The following is a 16,528-nucleotide window of genomic DNA, read 5'->3' as shown; positions in this document are numbered from 1 at the left end:
GTAGCAGTCTGAGATTTTGGTTTCTTAAATTTCATAAATGTACAATATACTTATAATAGAATTATTGAATAATGTAAAATACACATAGCTATTGTCTTCAATGAAGAAAAATGAAATATTACATTTGTGTTTAGTGGAAGAAATATGCTGCTGCTGTTGTACCTAATTTTTCTATTTTATGAAATATTGTTTTACTGCATTTATAGTAGTTCATTTTGTGGCAGAGAGATTTTCAAGATATTTTTAAAGTGTATTTGAATAACTGCATTCTCAACTAAATACTTTTTTTAATACAGCCTGCTTCATAAAGTATACTGGAAAAACCCTGCAAGACTATCATTGCCATACAATTGTTTAAACTGCAGATTGCAGAAGAAGTAAAAATGTTGTTTGTTTAAGTGTATTCTTTCAAAGCTTACAGTACATCCCCTTCCCTATGTATTTTCTGAGTGCTGCACATTCACCAGTATTGCAGTATTGCATTGAGCAGTGTATAGAGTATTCATTATAAGATTGAAGACTATGGCACAAATCATACATACAAATATACAGTTGAATTGATTTAAAATCATACAAATTGTTTGAGATGTTCTGTCATAATATTCAGTTATTCATAATTCATTTTATGTTGTAGTTAGCATCCTCTGTATTCATGGTTCACCCTGTAAAATAGAGGTTGCCAACTCTAGTCCTGGAGGACCACCGTGGCTGCAGATTTTCATTCAAACCCTTTTCAGATTGAGTGACCTGTTTTTGGTGCTAACTTCTTTTCAACTAATTTTAATTGATTTGCTCTTGAAAATTCAGACCCATCAATCGTTTCTTTTTCCTTAATTAACAGCCAAACAATAATGAGATACAAAATGAGCCAAAAACACTGGTGTCCAAAGTACAATATCTGAAATTAAAGAAAGATGAAGGTCTCAGAATGTCAGTCTGCTCAGGTCCCCAAAACATTTTAACAGGGCTATTAGAAAGAGAAAATCAGCAATTTTGGAAATGTTTACAAATGCACCACAAGAGCAGCAACAAAGCCACAAAATTTAATTAATGACAAGAAATGGCACCTCATTAAGCAGCTGGTTATAGTGAAATTGGTTGAAGTTTGAGGCCCTCACTTAATTGGTCTTCTGTTGGCTCCCTCTCTACACATTTCATTTGGCATGTGGCATTGAGGTGTAGTGGTTGGACTGCTGCCTCATAACAGGTAGACTGGGATTTGTGTCCCAGGTGCTCCCAGCATGGAGTTTGCATGTTCTCGTCATGTGTGCGTGGATTACCTCTGTGTGTCCCAGGAACACCCCCCAAAACAACAGATACACACCAGACATTGGGGCAAGTAATAGCTCACCTTGTCTTGTCCCCCAAAGTGATTATCTTGCTAGCCATCTTTCACACAACTAAAGATAAATGACCAACCCTTTGTGATCTGCTGTCCAGCAGACATTGCTGCTGACACTTTTCACACCTCATTTGACCTCTCTTCAATATGCATGCTCTCCTGCATCTCTCCAGGTGAGAAGATTTTTCTTGATTTGCCCTCCAACATTTTGGCTGTGATAGCTACTTCCATCCTCCAGGTGACTACTGAACATGCAGGCTTTCATCACTCCTTCCTGTCACTGGACGATTAAACCTCATTTAGCAGTTGCAATTCTCCCACTTAAATTACCTGTGAGATTCCCAACCCCTAAAAATAGTTGCCCAGAAGCAGTGGAAGAGACAAGTGCACTGTCACTCACAGAAAGCTGGTCTTTGCCGACCTGCTGCACCATCTACTTCACATAACTGGTTCAACTCAGTGCATAGGATAGGTGCCGTGTCTGCTTGACACTACAATATATTCACAGATTAAGGTGCCACTACAGTATATTCACTGACCATTTTATAATCTCTGCTTTTAAATAGTAGTAAGGGCATTTTTCAGATAACATTGTTAACGGACTTCATAAACCTTACACCATAGCAGTAAACATTTAAATTATCACAAAAAAATTTATATTATATTGTATTAATCAAGAAGCTGCATCTTTACCAAACTGCTTACCTATTTTCACCTTTACAGGTCCACCATTGTGCCCACCAAAATTTCCATGACCGTTATGATTGTGGTTATGATGCTTAGTTTTTACTACTTCTCCAGACATGTAAGTACTTTTATTTATATTAGTCTGTGAAAAATTATGTCAACAAATGCTTCCTGCAAAAGTTTTCTTAATAGTATTCACATACAGTACATACTATTCTTATTTGCTTAGAATCCATATTTAATGGGTACACCCTAAGCGCCCCAGTATTACTTGTCACAGTACATGTCCCAAACCCACAACAAAAACTTTTAGTTCTAATGCTAGGGAGTTTGCCCCCTACTCACTTTGCTTGCCATAAAGGCCTGCGCTATGCACCAGCCACTTCGCATCTCGGCCGCTCGCGTTGTGAAGAGGGGGGCTGAACGCACCCCAAGAAGACGTGGTTGTGCCTCTGAAACCTCTTCTTAAACGGTGATACAATGGGAAACAAATACCGTTTTTTTTTTTTTTTACTTCTTCTTTGCTTGGTCAACTGCTGGCTTGCTGGTGCTACCGTGCCGTGTGATCTGCATATCGCGCGGTGCTTGGAACATTTAAAAGCCTGTACAGCAGCTGTCCCACTCTTTGTCTTTTATTTCCGGCCCCGTGTGTAGTTAAATCTCTTGGCACAAAGTCTCATCTCGCTGGATGTGAGTTCTTGATATTTTTTAGTTTATAATTTAAAAACAGAATAAAAATCATATTAAAGTTTGATAAATTCTGAAAAGAATGATACCAAACATATATATATATACAGTAGGCTTTAAAATATGCCCGATTTAAAGCATGACAAAAAAGTGACATAAAATCGTTGCACAAGATCGTTGCATTTTTAGCTTAGGATTTTATATACTGTATATAGAGCAGATTTGTGTGTTTTATTTTTTTTTAATAACAAATTATCATTTTTGTTATTCTTTATTTTTTGAAATGCATTTTACAAAATGTGGATGAATGTGTAAATTATTCATGACAGGAAGATGGAAGAAAAGCTGTTAAAAGACAATAAGTAGCCCCAATATTTAAACCGTATCTTAGCATTTGACATCTGAAAATAATGGTTACACAGTTGTGCCAAGTAAAATTTGAGGAAAATTTCAAACATAAACCAAGCCACTCTAAATTGTGATGTTTGTTGGATTTTTGAAGATGTTTAAGTGTTCAATATTAAAACTCATAAATATGTTGAAAACAAATAAATATACTGTACAGCATGTACTTATATAGCAAAAGAGCAAACAAAATGCAGTCTGTTATTGGAAGTATAATAATGACTGAGGTTATTTATAGAAATAAGGCCAGTCCTGTTCTAGTACAAGTCCACAGACATAACTAATATCAAAGATCTCATCACTTCAAAGTTAAAGAAGGTGCTGTTACAACTACTGTATTCTAAAAAGTGGATTGAAAGACAGGGTACACTTTTTTGTTAAATGCTGGTAATCAAGAAATTATTCCTTAACATGAATATACGAACATAAATCTTTCAACAGCACATATGAGATATCCAACAAATTGAATCATTGATAATTTGAAAATTCTACTTAAATTTTTGTAAGTGAAAATTATCACTGTTATGTGTGTATTAATTAACCATTATTTATTTTTCAATTATTATAAAGAAAATGAGTACAAATAAATTTAAATTACGTACATAATAAATTCATATTCTGAATATGTATCATTCTTTGCAAGACTCACTCTGAATTCACCCCTCATTTGTATCAAATCTCTCCCTGTAATTGAAATGTAAGTCCTTATTTGCATGTTACTGTTAGTTAATATTAACAAATATGTTCATGTTAATAAATAGTATTTCATTGGTAATTAAACCAATGAAAATGTGTAGGTTTTATATATTATATCTTAATAAGAATTTATTGTCTCCTCTTATTTATTTTGCTAGATGAAAATTGACCATCCTTTTCTTTTAATAAAAGAAGTTATAGTAGTACTCAGTAGTAACATCTACTTTGGTATTGGCTGTCAAAACATGGTATTAGTCAACCCTTATTTATTTATGGGGCATAGCCATCCCCTGTGGTGGTAGCAGCTTGTGTATATATAGAAGAGCCTAAAGTCACAGTACTGACCAGATTTTACTATACAGTTCATATTTACATTAAATAGGTTACTAATATGGGTTGGCTTTTCTGTCAATTCACATTTTTCGCTTAAAAATTCTTCTTTTACTTTTAAAATGCGTAATGTGTATTTTTTTCTTTCATTTTTGTTATAAAGGTTGAAAAACTTGCCCGTACCTTGTTTTTATGGAAGATAGAAGTTCATGACCAAAAGGAAAAAGTGTATGAAATGCGACGTTGGAATGAAGCTCTTGTGACCAATATGCTGCCAGAACATGTGGCTCGTCATTTTTTGGGTTCCAAAAAGCGTGATGAGGTCAGAATTACAAAGCAGAGTAAATGTTATGGAGGCTTAGTTTTAGCTGTTTATTGAATTCATTTAACTACACTGTAGCTACTAGAACTGAATGTTAAATACAATCAATATTTATTAATTTGGCCCACAGTATGCAGTTGCTTTTTAGGGATGCATAATTGAAGGCTAATGTGTTGATATATGAGAATTCCTATTGTACATGTTTGTTTTTGTAGTCATACAAAAAAGCAAATTAAACCAAATAGTTCTAAACAAAAAACGAAATATAGAAAATATCAATAGTAGAATGGGGAAAATATTATTTATTAATATAAATGAGATTCAGTCTGACTTAAATGGATAAATGCTGTATTATGTCTATTAATTTTAGGTCTGCTGCACATATTTCCCTAATAAATTTTTGAAAATTGCAGTAATGAAAATTCACAGTAAAACAGTATATTATTCTTTCAAGTAATTGGCTTGCCATAATCTGTTGTGTGATAAACTAGAACAATAGTATATAAAGATAAAATATAGTAAAATATTTTTGACAATATCTTAGCATATTGTATTATAATTTCATTCCATAATTTATCAGCTAGGTTATGCTGTCTGAAAAAAGTGGCAGAGAACAAAACCATATATTGTTCTTCAATTTGAGTAGAATCATAAAATGAGAGAGCATACACAAAAAATAACTTGGTCATTTTTTCCAAAAAATTGAAAATCCTAAATATCAAAATGTAACCAACGTGCAACTAATTTCCTTACAGGAGCTATACAGCCAGTCATATGATGAAATTGGTGTGATGTTTGCATCAATACCAAACTTCTCTGATTTCTACACGGAAGAAAGTATTAACAATGGAGGAATTGAGTGTTTGAGATTTTTAAATGAGATAATCTCAGACTTTGACAGTGTGAGTACACAAGTCCAAATATTTTCTAAACTTCTCCTGTTTTCACTCCAATATGTTTTAAATTGATTGTGCAGTATATTTTGATATATGAATTCTAACATATTTTTTTCTTTGCTGTTTTTTGATACCAATGCTTATATATGTCTTAGCTTGTACTGTACTTTTGCTGTATATGCAGTTGGGGTTGACAAAATTATTGAAATATCAGTAAGTATTGATTTTAACATTTTGAAATTATTAAATACAAAATTTTTAAGGTATCAATTTTACAGCTGACATTATAAATGTACTTATGGTTCCCTCTGGCTTTTGACAATTAAACCTTCTAGGCAACCACTCAGAATTGTTAATAAGATGGCAATTTCAGTGCTGTTGGGCCTCCACCAGCACACTTAAATGAAAAGAGACTAGCCAGAGTGTGTCTGACCATACTTAATTTTTATGGCATATGGGGATTTAAAACCACAAGATACATGTCTGATAGAGCTTGAGGTTCTTGCAAAGCTTGGGGAGTTTGAGCGTACATCAGTGATGGATCAACAATTCTATTTACATGTCATGTGAATTAAAATAAGCAAACCTAAAGATTTATTGTAAAAACAGAAAATAAAATACTTTGTGTTTGATGTTCACTATCTGAAATGTAGTGCAAACTTTCAAATATTGCTGAAGAAAATATAAAAAACAGACAAACTTTCTGTTAAGAAAGAAAGCAAAAACAAGAAGATGCCATTGTGGGCCAGATGTCTTCTCCCATCTCAATTTCTAGCATAACTCACCATAACAAAAAAAAAATGACACAAAAAATAATGCATAAGAAAAGATTTTTAACAATGAAGTGGCTTTCAGCTTTAACATTAGAACCAAAACCAACATTTAATTTTAGATAAGTGTTCTCATATGGTTTTGTTTGTTAAAATACAAACTAGAACAAAGTTTTAAAATTGTCAGTTTATCCTTCAAAACTGAACATAACTTTTATTGGTCTCTTTTGCATCTGAGTGTCATATTCTTTAAAGACAGTTGGCACAATATTAAATCTGTAAAATATTATTTTTGAGTCATAATAGCAGTGAGTAGTTTTATGATAGGTGTTAAGACTGGTACATTAAGATTTACATTAAGATTTTTTTTATTATTTTCATTTTTTTAAAGTTGCATCAGTTATAGTTTTAGTTCAGGCTGTGAGTTATGAAAATTGATGGGTTTATCAATTAAACAAATGTGTTCTGTACATACAAAATGTAAATGTGTATATTTTATGGGATTCTCTTTGCCAGCAGAAATATAATTCTACATTTGAACTTATTAGATCTTAGGAAGAAAGAGAAGACACAATTAAATTTGTTGGAATAGGAAATCTCATAATAGTAAATTATAAATATTAGAAGATAAGCTGATTAAATATATTTAGGCTTTGCTAAACATAGCAAATCTAGGTTATAAAATCAAGCGCACACAAAATAGGAGAACAGCTGCTTTAATTGGTTGTCTGTATAATAATAAATTACTTTATTGAAAAATTGATAGGATTTGGTACTTTGACAGCCTTTAGTCATCTCTGACCTGTCCCTGGCCCTTTTCACTGTTGATTTCTATTGTCTTTCCACTAGTTGTTGGATGAGCCGCAGTTCCGATGCATCACAAAGATCAAAACCATCGGTAGTACATACATGGCAGCCTCAGGGGTTACACCAGAATCCAATACAAATGGTTTCAACAGTGGCCTTAAGGTAAGGGTTTATCTTTTCATGCAGGAATAAAAAATAACCCACAGCAGGCAACTATCAAATGCAGTTGTCAATGCTTTTCAAGTAACATCGTTGACAGATGTGCTTTTTATGGTTTTCACGGGCAGATGAACTGATTGTTGTTGAGAGTTATCAATATTAATAGAAAAAAAAAGTATTTACATGTAATACCATTTACAAAATCTGTGAAAGATAATGGAAGAAAGTAAAAATAATTCATGGAAAACTTAACATAATGATCTTTTACATGTTTGCTTGGAGGTTTATGTACTCCCATCTGCCATTAGTTGAGTGCGGCTTCCATTCATCAGTTAAAGCTTGTGGAGGTCATTGACATGTCATGCATTTTTGTTTGTTTCAAAAATGTTTTTTGTCTGCATTTCCTACAATATTTTAGCCTTCATCTGTTCTTTTGTTCACTTGCTAATAATGGAGATGCATTTTCTAATGGTTTCAATGGGATTAAAATGAGGACTTCGGCTGGGTCAGTCCATAACCTTCCATTTCTTCTCTCTGAGCCATTCCTTTGCCTGTTTGCTTGCATACTTCGGATCATTATCATGTTGAGAGGCCCATTTCCAGTTTAACTTCAACTTTCAGACAAATAGCCTCATATTCTTTACGTGACTCTTTGATATGATGCAGAATTCGTATTTAACTTGATGACTAGCTGCACAGGACCCTAGATGTTCAATGGCAAACTGTACTGTTGTCTTGCTCTAATGTTCTTTCTGGACAGCAAAGGCTTTTTCTTGGAATGTCTCGCTTACGGGTCAAATTTGTGCAATCTCTTTCTGATTGTAGATGCATGCACTTTAACTCCAACATTTGCAAGAATTAGCTGATGGTCCTGCAGTGCATTTCTTCTGGTTCTTAGAGACTTCATTCAGTATCTTGCATTTGCTCTCAGGCTAAACTAGCAGGGTAGCCTGGCCTGGACAAGTTAGCAGTTGCTTAAAATCTTCATCACTTGTAGTTGATTTTCTAGACAGTGGAATGACTGATTTGAAATAATTTGGTGATCTTTTTAAATTCCTTGCCAGACTCAGGGGCATTCAAAGCATTCTTTCTGAGAGCTTTAGATAGCTCTTTTGATCTTAACAGCAGACCCTAGATATCTGCAGTTTAAGTAATTAAACAAACTCCCTAATGAAGTTCTAAACATTGGGATCTTATCCGGAACATCTAATTCTAATTTTATGAATCTGAATTGGTGATAAATGTTAGTTTGGACTTACTTTTTCCACATGACAAATCTGCATTTTTGTTAAATTCCATTATGAAAATGAATACACCATGGCCATTTTATGTGTTATTTGTTCAGATCTATCACCTTTACCTGTAGGCACTATGTGAATTAATGTTTGCCTGTTCAAATATGTTGGAAAAAGTAAAACATTTCTATGGGGTGAACGTACGTTTTCACATGAACTGTATGCGTTATTTTATTATTTATTTATTTTACTATAATTGTCAGGCATTAGTCTTAGCCATGCATTGCTTCTGCCTTTGTTTTTTTTATCATTTTCTTATCTGATTTCTCATTTTATTGATGTAAATCACTTTGTTCATCTTTTAGCTATTTTAAAAGTGCTATATAAATAAATTTGACTTGACTTTTGTCTAGTGTAGCCCAACCAACACCTCCCCTCTTCTCCCATCCAACTGTCATTTGACTATTATACTGTCGCCAGGATAGTTATTTCTGGAAATGCTGCAATTATTAAGGATTCTGGCATGCATAACAGGACATCTTGTATCTGGACACCCATCAAGAACAGTCTGTGACAAGCTGTAATTCTGATCCTGACCTTAACTAACTTTAGGCAATGTTATTTGTCTTTAGAGAATGTTATCAAAATAAAACAGCATAGGCACTTGGACTCATGGTCACTATATTTAATGGCTGATTTCTCATTAGCAAGCAAAAATATAAATCTAACAATGACAGGAAAAACATTGCTTAGGCAGAGAGTAACTGTGGGTATCATTGGAAATACAACATTGAAAATATAAATTGTTATGGCAATTAACTGTGGAATAGTGGAATTAATGCTTAAAAATGTAAATCCATAGTTAATCAAAAATGCAGCATCTTATCTGTCCAGATTATAGTGAGAAGTCAAGTAAAATGACACCTTTTATTGGCTAACTAAAAAGATTACACTTTTGAGGCAACTCAGGCCCCTTCTTCGGGTAAGATGTTATGTCCAGATTATAGTAAATGTTGGGAAGGTGAGCCTGATAAAAAAATTACCAGAGTCAGATCACACAACAAACATTTTAAAACATGATCTGTTCATCCTCATCACACCCAGTGCAAATATTAACATGTTTAACTTTGTCACCTTCAGCTCTGTCTCCTGTTTTTTCATCAGTGCCACCATCTCTAACCTATATAACATAGCTGGTCTCACTACCGTCTTGTAGACCTTCCCTTCATCATTTCTAAAGTATTGCTTGCTAGCCCTTTGCCAATATTATGCTGCTTGATGGAGCTGATTGCTGGAGCTGATGGCGTTTATTTGGTTGTCAGTTCTCATGCATACTGAGCCTGCTTCTACAAGTTAAGACAAAAGTTGGACCGAGTTACTGGGTATGTCACACTAAATATAAGTGTTTTACAGCACATCAAGCTAATGCAAGCAAAATATTGTATATCTGTGGTAAAAGTTACCTGTTTGAGCTTACAAAGAGCATGTGCTGTAACAGCACTCTTAGTTTTCTAGTGAAATGTGGAAGCAGAAGGTAAAAATGTTCCTGGCTGTTTAGTGTGTATCAGGGTACCAGATAGTACAGGTTCAGAGTATCAAAAATTTTCTCAAGCTAATTATTTTGAACAATTCATTAGATAATTAAGTTGGTGTTACATGTACTACAGCAACACACTCACAATGTTCTTCGTCTTATTGTGCAGCAAGGGATGTCAAAGCTTGTGAATAAAGTACTGAATGATGGTAAACATGTAATAGTAAGAAACAGATCTCCTGTTAAAATTAGTTAGCAAGTTCACTGATCTTAAAAGTAAAGATAAAATTAATAATTACTCTTATCTACAACTTTACAATATTCAGGGTCAGCAGTCAGCCTGGCATTTTTAAACTAACGGTGAACCTGAGCGGGCGCTCAAACAGGCCAGATGTTATGGCATTCTTTATAAAAGGCTGACATCTAGTGGTGAAGAACAACATTTACTGTTGAACATTTGTAGCACATAACTTAATTTTATGTAATGAGGTTTCATTTAATGGGAATGGGTTGCGTATGGTTTCTGACATGTCTCACGATGGGTTGCCATGGGTGGTTTAAGCACTTGACATTGCTCTATCATGACATCATCGGCGATTCTCTAAGGGAGGACGGACTCCCTCTGTCATGTGGGTTTTGCAGGCAGTAAAGAAGGGCAAGATTGGGTTGTGAGAAGAAAATGTTTAAGAGACCCTACAGAATTAAACTTTAAGTCCACCTCCAGTACTGAATATGTATTAGTTTGCAGCCTTTTTCTGTCAAGATCTGCAGTAAAGAGTATTTTGCCTTTTTTTTCTTTTTTTATCATTTTATCAACAGAAGGAGGAAATTTCCGATAAAGAACGCTGGCAACACTTAGCAGACCTGGCTGATTTTGCCCTGGCCATGAAGGTCACTATAATGAACATCAACTACCAGTCCTTCAACAACTTCATGCTCCGGATTGGTATGTGTGCATCACCTATCACCTGTAATCACTTGGTATAAACACACTTGTGGTCCTTAACACTGATTGTGATGACTTAAACCCAGCGTGAATTCTGAGAAACACTTTTATTACTGATAATCATTAGATAGATAGATAGATAGATAGATAGATAGATAGATAGATAGATAGATAGATAGATAGATAGATAGATAGATAGATAGATAGATAGATAGATAGATAGGTGCTGAAAGAATTCTTTTTTCATCCCCACAGTCAAAATGTCGAGTGCTCTTCCTGCTGTCCAACATTCAGTGCTGCAGCTATTGCAGGAAAGTCCAGTTTGCTAAGCTAACATTCTTAACTGGACCAAAGCAGGCTGGATGCGATTTGTCTCAAGCTCCTGAGTGGTGCCCTAGCCCTATACAGTGCCAAGCAGTTTTCCTTCTACGATTGTTATTACTTCTCTGTGTAACTGTATCAGACATAAAGCTTTCTGATAATGCCCAGAAACCTTGGACAAGGCTAAGCTTTTACTGTTACAAAGCTTTTTCTGAGAGACACAACAGTCTCTACTTGTACCTTACACCACCTCCAGAGACGCTACTCAGAACACGCCAGGTAACTGAACTCTTATTAGCAGCCACTGGTAGCTTTATGTTTCACGTCTTTTAAAATGTTGACACTCCTTTTTATATTTGGCATACAGTTAAAGCCATCCATTGTTCTAAAAGCAAACTAGCTTTATTTGAATGTGGAATTTTGCTTTTAAGGTTGCTACCTGGTTTATAAGCATAATTTATTTTTGCTTAATTAGGCCATCTTCATGTCTCTGTACTTGGCATTTGGATGAGATCATTATTTAGTATGTTTTAATGAGATTTTCGTTGTTTAAAATTATTGGCCAATCTCTTTCATCTCACAGTTTCTTTTAAGTGTCTTCTGTGATCTTAACGGCTCGACGCCCTAGTGTTTCTCTCCAGGATTTTTTTTTAGAATAGAGAAAATTGTATGGATGCTATTTGAGTCTTCAAGACTGATCAATATATCTTCTGGATTAGAACAAGCTGGAAGGTGAGAAAAATTGGGCTGTTTCTGGTTAGCAAAGTTTCTGGCTTGAAAATAGTGGAAAAATTGTGTTGATGAGAAGTTAAATTGGCAGCATATTTATTTGTAGAATGCAAAGACATGCAAAGTCTCTAATCGCTTTAATCCCAGACATTTTCCAAACATTAAATAGTGTATATATTTGAGAGGGTGGAAAAAAGTGGTTGTGATGTAGAGGTGATAAAAAAGCTTCTTTCTCTTGAAGTGCTTCTGACATTGGTTCCATAATCTGAGAGAATGAAGGGCAATTGGATTATTAGTATATAGATGGTAACTCCTATTTACTGGGGAACCGAACAGAGAATATCAAGTAGTACTGCAAAATTTTAATTCTATTGCAGACCAGGCTTGTGTATATTCATTGGTTTGGGTCGATGTCCAGCACTTTGTAGCTTGAATATTTGCAGCCCAGTAATAAAACTGAAAGTTATGTAGCGCCACACACCCTTCTGCTTTAGCTCATTGCAGGGTCGCCTTTTGGATGCGTGGATGTGTCAAATTCCAAATAAATTAGGTAATGATTGAATCTGTTTTTTTAAAAAATGATTTCTTAATGTGTTTGGGGATACTTTGAAATAGAAAGAGCAACTTCTCCCTGCTAATGTAAGATGGAGGGTAGGCCATCTATTCATGTCTCGTTTAATGTTTTCCATGCAGACAGCAAAATTTTGTTGAAAAAGAACTTTACATTTACTTGTGATATTTACCCCTGGATATTTAAACTGATCTGCTAAGATAAGTGGGAAGGTGATCAGTCGGAAACTGGGTGGTAGAGAATTCTCTGCAAAATGCACAGAAATCACTTTTATTCAAATTGATTTTGAGTCCAGATATCCTTTGAAAATCTACTAGTGCTGTAAGGACTGCTGGCACAGATATATACAGTACCATATCATCTGCGTATAGTGATATTTTCTGTTCAAGTCCTTCTCTGAAAATCCCCTTTATTTCAGATGCATTTCAAGAGTATACAGCCAGTGGTTCAATGGCGATTGCAAAGAGCAGAGGTGATAAGGGGCATCCTTGTTGAGTACCACGTTCTACTTTCAAGTAATCTGAAATAATGCAGTAACCATCTTAAAGAAATATAAGCCCCATCCCCGAATTTATTTTTTTAATTATATATTACTTACTCCATGTAATTTGTAATGAGAAACATTTTTAATCTCACAATTTCATGGATAATGTTGATTAGAAAATTTCCGATAGAACAGGCGTTTATGGAGACCAATGCCAAACCATTTAAAAATTTCCATGAAAAAATCTCAGGTTACGCATGTCAAGTAATCCACAAGTCGAGTCATCGAGTCGTATACTCACAAAAACCAAAATACATGCATTTTTGCAAAATGAATACTTACAGAAAATTGGAGCAGAGCGCCCAGAGGAAACATGCTCAGTAGGGATCAAGCTTTTGAATTGAAGACCCCACCAGCTTCACTGGTCAAAAGTCCTGTTTTCAATTCAAAAACTCAATTGTGTGTAAATGCTGTAACCTGCCCACGCCTCTCCCATGATTCATTGCAATGCAGAGGAACAAATGAGCAGCAAGTGACAGGTCGACAAGATCTCGGAGCATCATGGCTGGGTTTGCTTTTACTTGACTCTGATTACAGATTTATTAGGTCCGGTGTTCGCTGGTGATCATTTATCTAGGAGGACTTAAGAAAATGAGTGGTTTTACTGTATGCAGAACATTAGTGACAAACAAGATCATACATCCACAGACGGGAGTCGCATAGAGAGCGCTCCTCTTCAGCAGATAGCAGGTAATGATGAAGCTTTTGTACAGGCTTCCTCAGCAGAGATAATCCATCGGTTTGTTTGCCGTGTTTTTCAAATATTTATAGTTGTACTTCCTCCTTATTGAAGATACTGATTGTCTCTTATATTTTTTGTCACTAGGTCTAAATAAAGGAGGTGTTCTGGCTGGGGTGATCGGAGCTAGAAAACCCCATTATGACATTTGGGGCAATACTGTCAACGTGGCCAGCAGAATGGAGTCTACAGGGGTGATGGGGAACATTCAGGTAGTGAGATGAAACCTGTGCGTGGCAGACTTGTTCCAGACTGCTAAACTTGCAAGACAGAGCCAACAGGTCCAGATGCCAACTGTAATAACAGATCTTTGTTTTTTGGTGGCTCAAGTTTTTGGTTTATTATTTATTGTACTTCTTTTTGTATCATTTCCTGTAGTCTTTACAGAGAGCCACTCACAGCCCATGCCACTATAAAGGACTTTTCAAAGCAAGCATGAATTGTACAGCGTAGATACAAATAAACACACGAAAACAACTCTGAATAGCAGTAAACTGGATAGACTATTAAAATAGTCAGTGCTGTCAGCCTGTGAGAAACACATTAACTGGGCAAGCAGCAAACTAGATTTAGTTCAGTTTCTTTCATATTTGATAGTTTAGTACATACTGTACTTCCCGGTCATTATATTATACTGTATTAGTTGTGCTATCCATCTAAGATGGTTTTAAAATTAAGAAATCAACGTAGAGCTCAGTGTTAACGTTTGCAGTGCACCGTGCAAGGACTAGGTCTCTGTTATATGCCATTTTGTATAGGATTCAGAAAAGCAGTGTTAATGTTTGTGAGGTGCCATCTTTTGGAATGACAGACACAGCAACCAGACAGACACATCTATTCTTTTATTAAGGTGGATCATCCTTATCATAGTTTAGGTGCTATAAATGCTGAGTTGACTATTTAAAAGAAATTTCAAGTCACCCATCTTCCAAATGATTATCTACTTTTGACGTCAATGATTCAAACGCCGTAAAGCAGGGGTGTCCAACTCTGGTCCTGGTGGGCCGCAGTGTCTGCAGGTCTTCATTCTAACCCTTTTCCTAATCAGTGAGCCGTTTTTGCTGATGATTAATTTCTTTTGCCTTACTTTTAATTGACGTGCCTCAGATCCTTTAGTTGTTTCTTTTTCCTAATAATAATGAGACACAAAACAAGCCGCCACACGACTGGCTAACCTGAAAATAAAGAAAGGTGAAGGTCTCGGTCATGTTGGTCTGCTCAGGTCACCAAAACATCCTGACGGTAACCTTAGAAAAAACAGAAAATCAACAGTCTGCTGTGGCCGAATGAGAGCAGCAACAAGTCCTGCTATCCAATAACAGCTTTCATTAACAGTAAGAATTGGCTTCTCATTAAGAAAATGGTTGGAGTGAAATTGGCTGGAGTTTGAAGCCCCAGTTTAGCTGGACATCTCATTTCTGTTTGGCTGCCATTTAATGAAGTAATGAGTCCATTCAGAGGCCTGAATCCTTAAACACAGGGCTATTAAAATCAAGGGAAAAGGAGTTCATTAGCAGTGGAAACTGGTCACTGATTAGGAAAAGGGTTAGAATGAAAACCTGCAGCCACTGCGGCCCACCAGGACTGGAGTTGGACGCCCCTGTCCTAAAGGCTGACATAATGCTTTAGCTATTCATCAGAATCCCCGAGTTGATGACAGCTGTCTGCAAGTCTTACGTAAACATACAAATAAACAAGTAAAGAGGTGCATGCTGGCCTTTTTCTTGTAAGTTGACTAATGTCATGTGGTTGTCATTGTTCTGCCCTCAGGTTGTGGAGGAGACCTACATGATTCTAAAGGAATATGGCTTTCGGTTTGTACGCCGTGGTCCCATTTACGTGAAGGGTAAAGGAGAGTTGCTGACCTTTTTCCTAAAAGGCAGAGAGAAGCAGGGATCATTCATCAATGGCTCCTCTGTCACCCTCCCGCACCAAGTGGTGGACAGCTCCTGAAGTCATAGCAGGACCTAAAAGACTGTCGTGTGAGGCTGTAGAGACAAGAGACTTGCAAGGGTGATGGAACCCAAGAACTGTTCGACAGACTCTATGAAAAACACTGATGACAAGAAACGAGGAAGACGGGACAGACTAGGATGAGTGCTCATCTGGAAGAAAATATTTACGGAGGATGAAGGAACAATGTTTACCTTTTGGCACGTTTCTTCTGAATTTTCAGAGCTTCTTAGTAACCAATGAGATTTGAACTTTGCTTTGAATGATCAGTTGCAGGTCATGAAATGTCAAGACACCCACAGTGACATATTGGGTTATTCCACCCGCAAAATGGCTAGACACCCTCTTAAGAATGGCAGCCTGTTCTTAAGTGCAGACATCGGCTCCTTGAAGGGGTTCTGATAACTACAGGGTAACAAGATCCAGCAGTTTGAAAACCACTCTGTGCTTTTGCTGGGTTTTGCTTTTTACACACACATGCACCTAGAGATTCCTGACCGCCACCCCACTACTCAAAAACCAACCACAAGTGCAATATATTTTTTTGGTGTGTTTGTGCCCCCCCCCTGCACATTTTTCCCCCAAACTTCAACTGAACATTGTCTTTTAGAACTAATTTTGATTCCTGACTACATTTCATATTGACATGCAAATCATAAACAGGTTAAAGATAGTGTTTTGGGAATATTTTATATATTTTATTTTATGCATTTTTACTTTATGGTGAATAGAAAAAAATATATCTGCAAAATCATTTCAAGGCCATTTAGAAGCAGGATGCATTTAAGATATCAACTGGTCCTCAATCTTGTTTAGAATTTGTTATAAACAAATTGAACAGTATCTACTTTTATT

The 16,528-nt window shown here is 35.8% G+C and overlaps 1 protein-coding gene across 2 annotated transcripts in view; it reads left to right on the top strand.

Annotated features, from left to right (window-relative positions):
* Positions 1 to 15,991, top strand: part of adcy3a (adenylate cyclase 3a) — a 161,507-nt gene extending 145,516 nt beyond the window's left edge. For both annotated transcript variants that reach the window (XM_039749034.1, XM_039749033.1), the window contains exons 14-20: positions 2,066 to 2,147; positions 4,311 to 4,469; positions 5,225 to 5,371; positions 6,985 to 7,104; positions 10,690 to 10,816; positions 13,808 to 13,932; positions 15,491 to 15,991. In XM_039749034.1, coding sequence (XP_039604968.1) covers positions 2,066 to 2,147; positions 4,311 to 4,469; positions 5,225 to 5,371; positions 6,985 to 7,104; positions 10,690 to 10,816; positions 13,808 to 13,932; positions 15,491 to 15,673 — 943 coding nt within the window. In that variant the 3' untranslated portion in view covers positions 15,674 to 15,991. The remainder of the gene's footprint in view (positions 1 to 2,065; positions 2,148 to 4,310; positions 4,470 to 5,224; positions 5,372 to 6,984; positions 7,105 to 10,689; positions 10,817 to 13,807; positions 13,933 to 15,490) is intronic.
* Positions 15,992 to 16,528: the final 537 nt, after the last annotated feature.

The sequence above is a fragment of the Polypterus senegalus genome, chromosome 3 (assembly GCF_016835505.1).
Source record: "Polypterus senegalus isolate Bchr_013 chromosome 3, ASM1683550v1, whole genome shotgun sequence".
NCBI lineage: Eukaryota > Metazoa > Chordata > Cladistia > Polypteriformes > Polypteridae > Polypterus > Polypterus senegalus.
Note: the sequence above shows the minus strand (reverse complement) of the source record. Positions and strands in the feature narration are given on the sequence as shown.